Genomic DNA, 12262 nt, shown 5'->3' with positions numbered 1-12262 from the left:
TTTTAAAGCACCTTACAAATCTCTTTTTTTGAGGAACACTGCTTCCCTTTCCCTACTCCACAGATTTCAATATATTATGTATTTTTTCAAAAGTGTTCAAATTCTACTGCTGCTGCATAAGGCTTTCCCACACACTTAACAGAAGGTGCCAGATAGGAGGTGTGTTTGACAGCTGCTACCTGGAGTGAACTGAAATCAGAAGTTGCTGTACCAGGCTTTCAAGCAGAAGGCCACAGAGCTCACATTCAGCAGTCTGGGTGCAAGAAGAGACGTGTAGCAAACACTGGGAAGTGGGTTACCCATCAGACACACATGACAAAGACAAATCCAAATGTGAAATTATATTTAACAAAAATATTTGTAGGGTAAGGTTATCTTGATGCTGGTATATCCACCTCTCCTACTGCGCCAATCTTCCAAAGACTCAGCTGGAGAATGTCTCTCAGAAGTCGCATGCAAAATGACTGATCAGTATTAATCTTTCCTCTCAACCACTTTCTTGGATAAGGCTATTCCTAAGAGAATGACAACCACCTGGATTTACTTCTTCCTAATGGAATTCTTTCAGAGGTACAAGGGGCAGAAAAACAGTCAACAGCTTCTTCTCTTTCAGACTATATCCTCCCTCCAGTGGAAGCCCTCACGAGGAGGTTTATTCACTGTACTCAAGTGTCTACAAGTTGAGAGTTGCATATAAAACATGTGAGCTTATTCTTCCACTCTCAGTTCTGTATTATCAGTTTTAGATGCCATCCACCTCTCCTACTCACTGAACCAACCCCAAACCTTCACTGCTTATCTCCACCTAGGAACAGAGATGCTTATATACACAGTGTACTTCAAGTCGTTCACGATAAGGCAGGCTGTGCATCTCCTGTTTAAGCAAAGCACAGACTAAACCAAGATAACAGTTCAAAGTGACAACATAACATTCATTTTTCCTTTTTCTAAGCAAGAATTTAGGCAAGGAAAATAGGAGGAAAATGGATATATACCAATGTCCTGATCAATAAAGACCTTAAATGTGCTCATAGCTGCAGGACTGCTAGCTCCAAACACACCGTAATGGTCAGCATATCCTGTGGCAAAATCATTCCACAGGAGAAGTCACATGCTATTTTCAAGGCCAGATTGGATGGGGCCTTGGGCAGCCTGATTTGGTCGGATGTTCCCGCCCACGGCAGGGGGGTTGGAACTACACAATCATTAAGGTCCCTTCCAATCCTAGATATTCTATGATTCTATTTTGCATTTGGATTGTGGGCCAACCCTACAAAATCCATCCATAGCTTCTCCTGAGCGACTCTGCCTCCCATGAGATGTTTACCAAAGGCCTGGTGTAATTTATGCCCTTATTCAAATGGACTTTCAGTAACCAAAGTTCTTGCTTCAGAGAGTATGACCCCACAGGCATGAATGCCTATATGATTACAACTGTTTCATGCTTTATTTGTCTGCTTTCACATATACTTAGAGGTCTGTGCGTACAGCTGCAGTCACTGCGTGTGCCTATTCTAGTCCTGGCACTGAAGGCATCATTACTTTGGCTTAAAAATGCACCTCTGTACCAGGATAAATGGAGCTGCTCCCATGACAGAAATGACGTTTCCACAGGGCTCTCACCTAAGAAAAATTATTCTGACATCATTTGCTGACTCACTGCTCTCCAGCATCTTTCCAGTCTGGGGTCTACGCATTCATCTTAAGAGATATTTTAACTCCATGTAAGCCTCCCCAGTTCCAAGTTAAATAAATGCACACTAGGTGTGGTCTGTAGGCAAACTGTTAAAACACTGCTACTCACAACAAAGCATTCAATCCACAGGATGTGTCTCTGCCTTTGTTAAATGTAATTGATACCTCACAGAAAGGAAAAAAAAGGGAAGAAGCTTTTTCCTTCCCTTTTCTCTACTAGTATTTCAGAAAGATTAAAGTGCTTATTCACAGAATAAAAAACTAGATGAAGGAGTTCTTGTTCCTGTTAATGTTTCTTTGTCTTGGAGGAAAAGGGTCTTCTAGAAGTCAAATTCAGCAAGTCTAGATTATGCATCTGCACTGAATTTCTTCTCAAGAGAGAATGGGCTCTTCCACTTACATTAAAGGAGCAGTGAAAGATTTTCCTCTCGTGCAGGAAAACAGCTCTTCACAATGTTAAATAAAAGAAATATGAGTAAATTCTCTGGATTACATATCCATTTTTAGCAGAGAGCTGTGGGCTTTAAGGCAAGTGTTGGGTGCCACATCTTGCACACAGTCAGACATCTTACCAGGACCAGTTCTGGCATCTTGAAGAACAGATCAAATGGTTTTCATTTTTTACATATATTTTAAGGTCTTCAAGCAAAACCGTTTATTGTTGAATATATGTTTGTATAGCATGGTCCTGATATATGTATAATGTAGTGACACACAGGATTGTCTTCATTTGCAGTGCTTATCGGTTGCTTTTTACCCTTCTCTGAATACCCTTCCTCAAACTGTTACTTTCTGGAACAGTTTACCCTTTTCCATCCCTTAGCAGTTGTAGCAGAGATGACAGACGGACTTTGTAAGCTATGCAGTATGTCAATCTGACAAAGGAAAAAAAAAAACAAAACTCAAAACCCAAGAGCTTTCTTTTCCCTTGATAGATGGCTGGTAGTTAAAGCAATCGATGCAAACTGCAGCGTATCTATCATCAATTCGCATTTACACAAAGGTAACAGGAAGGAAACAATAGAAACCAAGAGCGATACCTGAGCTATTGTCTAAAGTAGTGTTTTTTAAGCTTTGTTTTTTTCAGGATAACAATAACACTTATGCATTGTCTAGGTTATAAAACAATTAAAGCTTGGGGTCAAACTCTGACTTTATAGAAGCTTTGTAATTTACTTTCTGGAAGCAAGTACTGAGAAAGAGAAGCCTTTGCTACAGCTGAAAAGAAAACTGATCTTCTGGTTTGATGGTCTCTCTCTCTCTCTCACACACACTCACACAAAAGGAAAAAATTGTTTCATTCAATCAGAAATATTTAATTTCTGACTGTGTTTTTTTGTTTGAAGAGTGAAAACTGAATTAAGAACAGAGTGATGTCACTCTAGAACAAAAAGTGAGTATTTAATGAGAGAAAAAGATATGAAACATTAACAATTCCTAATTCTCCTCTCATTTCACGAGATGAAAAATAATTGTCAAGTGTTTCAATCCAACTTACATTCTTTACCTCCCCCTCATAGTCACTAGTTAAAATATTTTGTCCGGCTCTGATTCTGTCTTGGTGATGCCTCTAGTACAGTAAACAATATTATAGAGCACTTGAATGTGTGGTTCTTTTCCTTCTTTAAAAAACAATTATGAGCAGGATTTCCAAGGAAAACAAACTAATGCTTTAATTTAAGGGTGTGGCTGCAGTTTAAGTGGAATTCAAATGACAGCTAGCTTTGAATTCATCTGCTTACCTGATAATAAGATAGATGTCTTCCCTCAAAATACACTGTTGTTTGGTACTCCACAGGTATTATTGGAGGGTTAGGGTTTAGAAACTGTGGGCATTCTTCTTCCTGGAGAATGAAACATTTTACATGACATTCCAAATCAAAAGTCTTATCACAACAAGCTCCGATGACCTTCGGACAATGGAACGATTGTTCTGAAGAACTTCATGCTTAAAATACAGTGACAGATTTGATTACACCCTTTCAAATTAGACATGCTAAAAATGACTGCAGCATATGTCAAAGCTGTGGGTGATTAGCTTTCCTAGTCTTGAAGTCTTCTTCCTCCCATTGAAGCAAAATAGTAAAAGGAACAAAAATATCCTTTCAGGAGTTATTCAGTCTCACTGCCCCTCCTCAATCACACACTTAAATTCCCACCCCCGCACTGTCACTAAAAAAAATATCTTACGCTCCTAGAGTTAACTTTAGAATAATTTTTTAAATCTCTAATTCAACCGATACAAGAGAAAAAGCATTATTATTTAAGTGTTCTAATAAAACCCTAATAATCTTATTTTAAAACATTACCATATTTTGTTTAATCACGTCCGGTACTGAAGAGGACTCTTCGCAGATATGTCTCTTCCAGTTCCACTGGCAATTCCATCTATTGCTTGCACAGGAATAGCATCTACAAATATAACATGGCAGTCACGACAAACTGTCAGACTTTTTCCACCATTGACAAAAAAAGTAAATGAAATTCCATCTTTATTCATGGAGGGTGGATCAATCTGTTATAGTGTCCTTACTATATTAAGCTGAAAACTTCATATTGAGAACAGTTCAAGAGCCCCAAAATGCTATTTTCTTCCTTAAACATCTGAGCAAGTACCAGAAAACCACAGCATCTTGCACAGACTTTGAGACTGAGTCTGAGAGGATGTGAAATTATCTTGACCTTTATGAGCAAGGACAATCAACCTTCATATGTAAGGATGAACAAAGCGGGGTACAGGTTGGCCATTCTGGCCAGCAACACCTCAAGCAGGGGAAATGATGGCTGCAGAGTCAGCTTCGACTGTCCTATTCATACACACCAGAAGCCAAAACATCAATCTATCATTTGGAACAAGTAGGTAAGGAGATGCCCACAGGGCTCATCTGCAGATACATCAGCCGGTACAGAAATGACAATCCAATGAACTGGCCTTTAATTATATGTGCCATGAATATACCTATTCCATATTTTTTACGTTACTGGCTAACCTGGTGCCCTTCAACAATTTTAAAACTCCATTAAAAAGTAAGAAAAAGGATTTGGACAATAGCAAATTTTGAGAGTGCTAGAGGCTTAATTATGAAATGATTGAGTAATTCAGCCGCTAATTACCTGAAACTCCATGCTACAAGATCTAAACACCTAAGTTAAGAAGCTGAAATACTTACGGCTGATTTTCAAGAAGATTCATTGCTTCTTCACAGTCATAAAAAGGGTAAGTGTGCGATGCAAAAAATATGTCATTTCCAATAGTTAACCGAAGTGGAACTGAAACATGATCTATGACAAAAGAAGATAAATTATCTAAGTGGTTGTTGAATTCTTTAGCTCTTGAACTGAATGAGATAATGATAGTACTTTTATTATTTCACAGGACATAAGCAAATATTTAACTATACTGTTAACGCTCTGGATCTCATGACCTGCTACGCTTCAGATCCATAAACTCTGTTCTGTCTTTTTAAGCTTTACAAAATTTTCAGCATATGGCTGTTAGGAGAAAACCAGAGATAGGATAAAGGGAAGAAGTAAAATTACTGAATTGCTTAGTTTTACGGAAGTGTTTCTCAGTGGTGCTATCATGACGCCAGCATTTTAAAAAGTCTAGAAGAACAAGAAAAACTGAATAAGGAGATAATAGAATACAGATGAAAACTGGCACAAGAACAATCACTTTAAATAAAACATTTTCTTAAGTATGAGTATGTCTGCATGTAAAATTACTTCTTTCATTTGTGGATTAGAACTGTCATCGTCATGCAAATTAAACCAAGTGATCTTTGTGGCTAATGCCCAACAGTGCCTGCAATGCTAAGTTACCAAAGGCACTTGTGATCTTCAGTTTGTTGTACATTTCTCTACAAATGTATTTCTTGTCTGAATTATTACTGAACTAAGAGCTGAAAATTTATCTTCAGAAGCTGGTGCTTTCCTCAGCGAAGCTGTTTGAAATACCTTTTGCAGAAATCATAAAGTCCTTGTGACAAGCTATTTCACAAGCTATTAAGCAATTTCAAACTGTTTTCCTTGAACAGATTCTTGGAAGACCATCAGCAGCTCGGCTGGACGTCACCTTTGCCTGCACTGGATCTCCCTGTACATTTCAAACTGCTAGGAATGCCAGGGGATTTCCCACCAACAGGATTGTGAAAAAGCGTCCGTCCTCTCTATAAATGTCCTATTCCCTTTGGAACCAACCACAACCAAATTAACCTAGACTTTTCCAAACTCAATAGTGTTTCTTAACTGTAAGTGGATGGCTCAGGACTTTTGCCATGTGCTGCCAGGAGCCACTGATTGTGTTCATAACCATCTGCCTTCTGCTAAAGCGTATGCCAAGCGTCTGAGCATCTCTATATCACTTTTGAACATTCTTTCAGAATGAATGTTCAAAATTCTTTCAGAATGTTCAAAATCAACCAACTCAGAAAGGCATATTATTTCTAGGTGAATTGGATACTCTTTTATTCCATAGTTTTATTCCATATGTTTATGCACCAAGACGTATGAACTTAAAGCATGAATAAAGCACTATCTAGGAAACAGCACAAGAATTATGGTTGGCAACAGACTTTAAGCATATAATCAATGGTTCAGAACAATGTCGCAGCTTTTAATTACACGATCACATATTTTTCCACTGGACTTACTACTGCAGAAGCTGGAGGGTACATAGCAGAAGAAGCAGAAGGCTTTATGAGAGAAAGAAGAGCCTTGTGACATGCACTAGAAAACAAGCTACTGAACTACAGCTGACTAAGGCAAAATGAAAATATCAGAGACTAAAAACTTCACATCTGAAGTGCACATGCAGCTCTTCTGGCCCTATAACTCACAGTGATTATGTAAGATTAGAATAGCTGAATTTTGTTTGGTTTGGGGACAGAATAGCACCTCTCTGGCTCTGTGTCTAAGCCTCTAGCAAGCTCCTGTTTCAGGTTTCTGGTAGAAACACTGGGAATGCTACCACTTGTAAATAACAGCAATGGAAAAAAATTCAAATAAACCCTATTTTTTTTCTTTTAAATGTTTGAAAGGGTAAAGTTCATCAATAGACTATTTGGGGAAAGAGACTGGAAGAGGTAAAAAACATATATGCAGCTCGTATAAGAGCAACACAGGCAGCAGGCCATGCTCTTTCCTCTTATTATACATGGAGGGTAGTAATATTTCTTTACCTTGGCCTTTTGGTGTTGGAGGAATTCTGTCGGGCGGATCACAGATAATAACCCCTTCTTTTAATTGAGCTTCATGAGTCGTTTCACCAAATGTACATAAAACGTTGTCACTCTTGGTCAAAGTTGGCAACGGACTTACAGTGAGTTCCACCTGGAAACAAAATTTAAGAAGGGTAAAATATTTTAAAGAAACAAACCGAGATTTATGGCCAGAGAATTTCAAGAACTCTTTTTTTTTTGGCAGTGATGTTTTGGCTAGTATCACAGAATATGGCTCTACTTTTCAATTTTTATTTCTTCCTATCTGCTAATCTTTTCTTCTCACACCTCTACCAATTCTTCTGGCTGAGTCTATATTGACTTAGACTGGTACAAAACCCTCCTGTCATGTCAATGCATAAGATCAGAACAAAAATGTCTGTACAGACACATGCAAAGCTTTTTATTCTTGTCCTCAGCATCTAGTTTAGCAACAATAAACACTTAAATCCTGACAAGCTTAATGAAAATTACATTAACCTTAGGTGTCACTACTGAACAATGAAACCAAAGCTGGATAGGCTGGTAAAGCCAGAGTTTGAAAGGGCTGAACAGAAATGTGGCTTCCTCAGGACTCAATGCACATGTGAGGAACTCACGGAGATATATCATTACTGCTGAAAAAGGATTTCTGAGTGAAATTACTGTCCTTGTGGAAATTATAAATACAGACTACATGTGAGAAACTAAAAGCAAAATGAAATGGGAAAACTTAGCAAAGAAAGAGGAAAAAGCTGAAATTAAATTTCGGATGCTGTCCTTGATGTAATACTTCAGGTATGCTAATTATACAGTTTAACTTTTTCCATTAGCTAGTAGAAATGTCAATCAATCCCTTCTCATTGAAACCAGAACACTATGGTATGAGCTGCAATGTTTTTTGGCTAGTAAAGGAATCTTGAGAAGACAGTGGTATTAGTTATGTCACAGATAGCGTGTAAATACCCATTTCAAGTTGGGTTTGGTTTTGGTTTTCAGGTATTTTGGCCTTGGTTTTCAGGTATTTTGGCCTCAGACACTGATCAGAGACTTGTCAACACAAGCTGACAAGATCAGAACTGGATTTTAAGTGGACTAGTTAACATTCTACTAACATTTTAATTCAACATAGAAATGGCCACAAGACAATTCTGTTTACATCATTTAAGAATGGAAGTGACTTGAATGAAAGTCTCCTTCTTATTATGAGGGATTAAAAAACATTTTACTGATTTTATTCACTGACCATCCCCAGAAATTCTTCAGCCTGCACTGGCATGCTCCATTTTGAGTTAGAGCAAGCTATGACACCCTGGTCACACTATGAACACTCAGTTTTGTTGTGACAGAGTTGTTTTGCATGCTGAATTTACCTTCACCGTGTACCCAGACAGACCTTGCAGTGTAGGCAAATCCACTGCTGATTTTAAAGCAACAGCTTATGGCATCGCTGCTTACTTTAGTTTATGCTCAAGTAAGCTGAAAGGGCAGCATGAAATCTCTTCTATCAATTACTTTTTATGGGTTATACAACATTGTGCAACACTTTCATAATATTCAGATAAGGATAAGTGCTTTATCATCCATACTAGTGCATCATTTTGTTTTACAGAGAAGGTCAAAAAGAGCATTTTTTAGAAAAAAACATGAACTGCAACCTACAAAAACAGTAGGTAAGAAAGAGCACTGTGAGAAACATTAAAGACTGAGATATCCAAACCACTATCCTATTCCTAGTCTCCACTGTGCATAAAGAAATGCAGACACTAATCTTCCTGGTAGTCACATCAATATGCTTTAAGAACATGAAGAGAAAGCATTTTCTTGTCATACCTTAGCAGGGGCTTTGCGACTCATATTTAGAGGGTCTGCACTAATGATAGTCACGCACATGCCACTTGGACTCCACAGCCAGTCACTCTCCTTATTGGCCATTCCACAATCTGCCTTCTTTGTGCACCTGACAAAACAGAAAGCAAATCCAATGTAAAGCAATATTATAGCTGGACTCTGCTTTCTCTGAACTACACAACAGTCTCAGAATTACAGCCTAAATTTACAACACAAGATGACTGGGAATTTACTTCAATATTGACTACTCAGGTTGTTATTAGAGAATTTTTAATAGAATAAGTAGTGGAATAAGTCTTTATGGTTTGAGATGTTGAAGGCGAGTGGGGAAACATACCTATGCTATTCTGGACACCACCTTGGATTAAACAACCCATATTCACACAGAGGTAGTAATATTTAGTAAAATGGATCGATTGACTGATCATCTGAAAACAGGCTGATTAATCTTCATTGTAACATAAACCAAAGTCCTGAATGAGTGGGCACAGCCTTTTTTTTTTCTGCAGGTCAAGTGGCAGACACCTACATATTGCCAGTGGTAACACACCCCACTCAGGAGGGGAAAACGCAATAGAGAAGTATTGTTGGGGCACACAGACTTGTGGAGAGCTCCTGTGAAAACGTAACACTAGAAACGTTACTTTCATAGTGAATATTTCATTAACTCCTGTCACTATTTAAGACCTCTCTCTGCCAGGGCATCGTTACCATTACTGGAAGAGAACAGTGGTTGTGCAGCCTCACCAAAAATACTGGGAGATTTTCCCAGCTCAATTACAGGAAAGTGCAAAGTTTAGGAGAAAATGCTGTAGGATCTCTGGCTGCTATAGCAGAAAACTATTAACTCATCAGGGGCTTTAACACAGTGCAGCTGCTGCACAGGTCTGTCATCCTTGCTGCTAAATATATCATTTACACACAGACTCTACATTAATGTAACATATCCCTAAACACACTATTAAGTGCTGCATGTGATCATGAGATGGAACTTGCTGCACATGACAAAAACATTAGAAATTTACACTTCTTCCTCCCCGTTGGAAATACATAGGAGCAAATGCAAAAATTAATGTTTGCCTGTTCTCAGAGACCATTAGTATTTTGAGATATTGAGGTCAGTGGTCATATCAGAAATCTGAGGGGAAATCAAGGGAAAATTGCCTTTCATATGATATACGACATGGCCTTCAACTCCCAGAACCCCAGGAGGAGTTCAAGGTGTATATTCCAAAGCGCCAGGTTTCATCCACAGCAACTGAAGCCCGAAGAGTTACATTATATTACATAAACCTGCTTGCACCACTTAAGTTTCTCTGCAGTGTTCCATATTATGCTACACATCAGGCTGACAGGTAACTTAATGTGATAGTTCACATTTTCAGACAGGAAGCTAGAAGCCTGAAATTCATCTGCATACTATAATTAAATAGCCCCTTTGTTCCAACAGCAAGCACTTAGAATCATGAATTCCCAACTGCTCATGCCAAGGGGTTAATTAACTTAGTAGTCAAAAAGAGAACTGCAGGACTACTCTTCCCTCTCACCACTCCAATCAATGCAGAGTGCAAGATGAGACATTCCAGAGCTGTTCAGTGCTGTCCTAGTTTACATGTGTTTGAATATTAATTCAGTTAACCTCCACAGATAGTAAGCCAAATGCCACTTCCTGCTCTCCTGCAGTTAGGTGAGGGTTCAGCATTGCTACAAGTCTTGAAAAATGGTGTTATATAAAAACAACGTTTGAGCTATATACTCTATTTCAGACTTTTTTGTCTTTTATGTTGTTTTTTAGACATTCTTATTCTGGTTAAAAAATATGCTATGTTTTCTGAATTTCAAATAGGGAGCACTTTTAATTTCTGGGAGAACATTTGACTGTACAGTTCAGAGAGCAATATAACATACAATTAGGAGATGTATACTGATTTTCAGTACCAATAGATAAGTATATATTTTGCCAAATTAATCAAATCTGCAGAAGTCAGTGGGGACTTATTTGTGTGCACTGAAGATTGATATCAATGTCTGTGTGATAAAATTACATTGCTATCAGGAGCATAAGGCTGAGTACAAAGAGCTGGGATTGCTACGCTGAGCAGTAACCTACAGTGCATGTCAAAATTTGAGCTATTCCACTGCCTGCACCTGAGAAAACAGCAGCAACACTCACCTGCCTTCTCTCACACACCAGCCGCAGTATGGATCCCTCGCCTGAGCACACTTCTCACAGTCCGAATATTTGTGGCAGTCTTGTACAGGCAGCCGATACACCTGGAGAACCAAAGGTAAGGCAAACTGTAATGGATCTGAAGATGGCACAAGGAGACAGAAACATCTGTGGACAGGGCTGTAGAGAGCCATTGCCTGTGGCAGCCAAATACTTGACCCTGTATTATTATGATTATGACAGCTTGATTTTAAGAAAATACATACAAAAAGAGAGTCTGGTTACCTCCCCCTTTAAGAAATCCAAATTCACATATTCTTCCTGCTTTTCTCACTCCACTATTCTCTAAACTCTCCCCTAAGTAATACAGGACACTGTTAAAAGCAAGAATCATGAGCAAGTTCTAACGCAACGAGCATTATAAAAATGAGCTTTTCAGTTCTTCAGTTTCCTTCTGGAAATCTGCATTACGGCAGCCACTGCAGGACAGAAACTGAATCAACAACTCTGAATTCAAGAAACAGCTGCTGCAGGACAGGTACTTTCAAAAGGCTACGTTGGTACTAGCTAGCTGATTTTCAAACAGAATATCGTCTCCTCCCTATTACTAGCATTTGGAAATGCAACCGTCAGTGGCACTTTTAGCCAGAAGGCATTTCAGAAAGTCTGCAAGCGTGAGAGAGCCAGGGTGCTCCGGATTACTGCACTTCTCTGGCCATAACCCTCCATCACACAATACATTCATGAAAGAAAATGGAAATAATTATGACAGGAAGCAGCAGGGAAAAGTGCATCATCAGTCCTCATGTCTTGGTCCCCCAGAAAATACACAGCTTCTGCTTTTGATTTCCACCAGTGCTGATAATAAACAATTTTATCTTTCTTCTATGCACAGAGAAAGGCGCCAGCACACAACCATCCTTCTTAGTTATGCTGCTGAAATTATGCAAGAGGAGAATGGGACATGAGCCTTCCTGTCAATGACTGTTTAACTTCTAAAGTGTGCAAAAAATCTAGCAACAGTAACTCTGAGATGCAAGCTTTCTTTTTTCCTACCTTATCCTCTGATGTAAAACAGCTGGCAATTACAATTTGAAAGCCTGAATTTGGCCTCTTCTTTCACATTTGGAGAGTTCAGACTGACTCAATTAAGGAAAATATCAATATTGGGTAGTTTTCTTGAATTTATTAACAGAGGTTTACCTTCTCAGCACTCTCTTCTTCCATAGGTTCTTACCTAACTGGAGCTGAGTTACTGGCACTCTGTTTCACAAAACGGTACCCATGAGTAATTTAATATCCAGTGAATAGCTTTTTTACGACGAAGTATTTATTTCATAATTCTAGC

The 12262-nt window shown here is 38.6% G+C and overlaps 1 protein-coding gene across 7 annotated transcripts in view; it reads right to left on the bottom strand.

Moving 5' to 3' along the window:
* PLXNB2 (plexin B2) overlaps window positions 1-12262 on the bottom strand; it is a 261938-nt gene that overhangs the window by 62586 nt on the left and 187090 nt on the right. For all 7 annotated transcript variants that reach the window (XM_054073420.1, XM_054073394.1, XM_054073372.1 and 4 more), the window contains 6 exons: window positions 10918-11018; window positions 8727-8853; window positions 6876-7026; window positions 4866-4977; window positions 4005-4107; window positions 3438-3539 (listed from right to left, as the gene is read on the bottom strand). In XM_054073420.1, the coding sequence (XP_053929395.1) occupies window positions 3438-3539; window positions 4005-4107; window positions 4866-4977; window positions 6876-7026; window positions 8727-8853; window positions 10918-11018 (696 nt within the window). The remainder of the gene's footprint in view (window positions 1-3437; window positions 3540-4004; window positions 4108-4865; window positions 4978-6875; window positions 7027-8726; window positions 8854-10917; window positions 11019-12262) is intronic.

Source organism: Cuculus canorus, chromosome 1 (assembly GCF_017976375.1).
Source record: "Cuculus canorus isolate bCucCan1 chromosome 1, bCucCan1.pri, whole genome shotgun sequence".
Lineage (NCBI taxonomy): Eukaryota > Metazoa > Chordata > Aves > Cuculiformes > Cuculidae > Cuculus > Cuculus canorus.
This window is presented reverse-complemented; position numbering and strand designations above follow the sequence as displayed.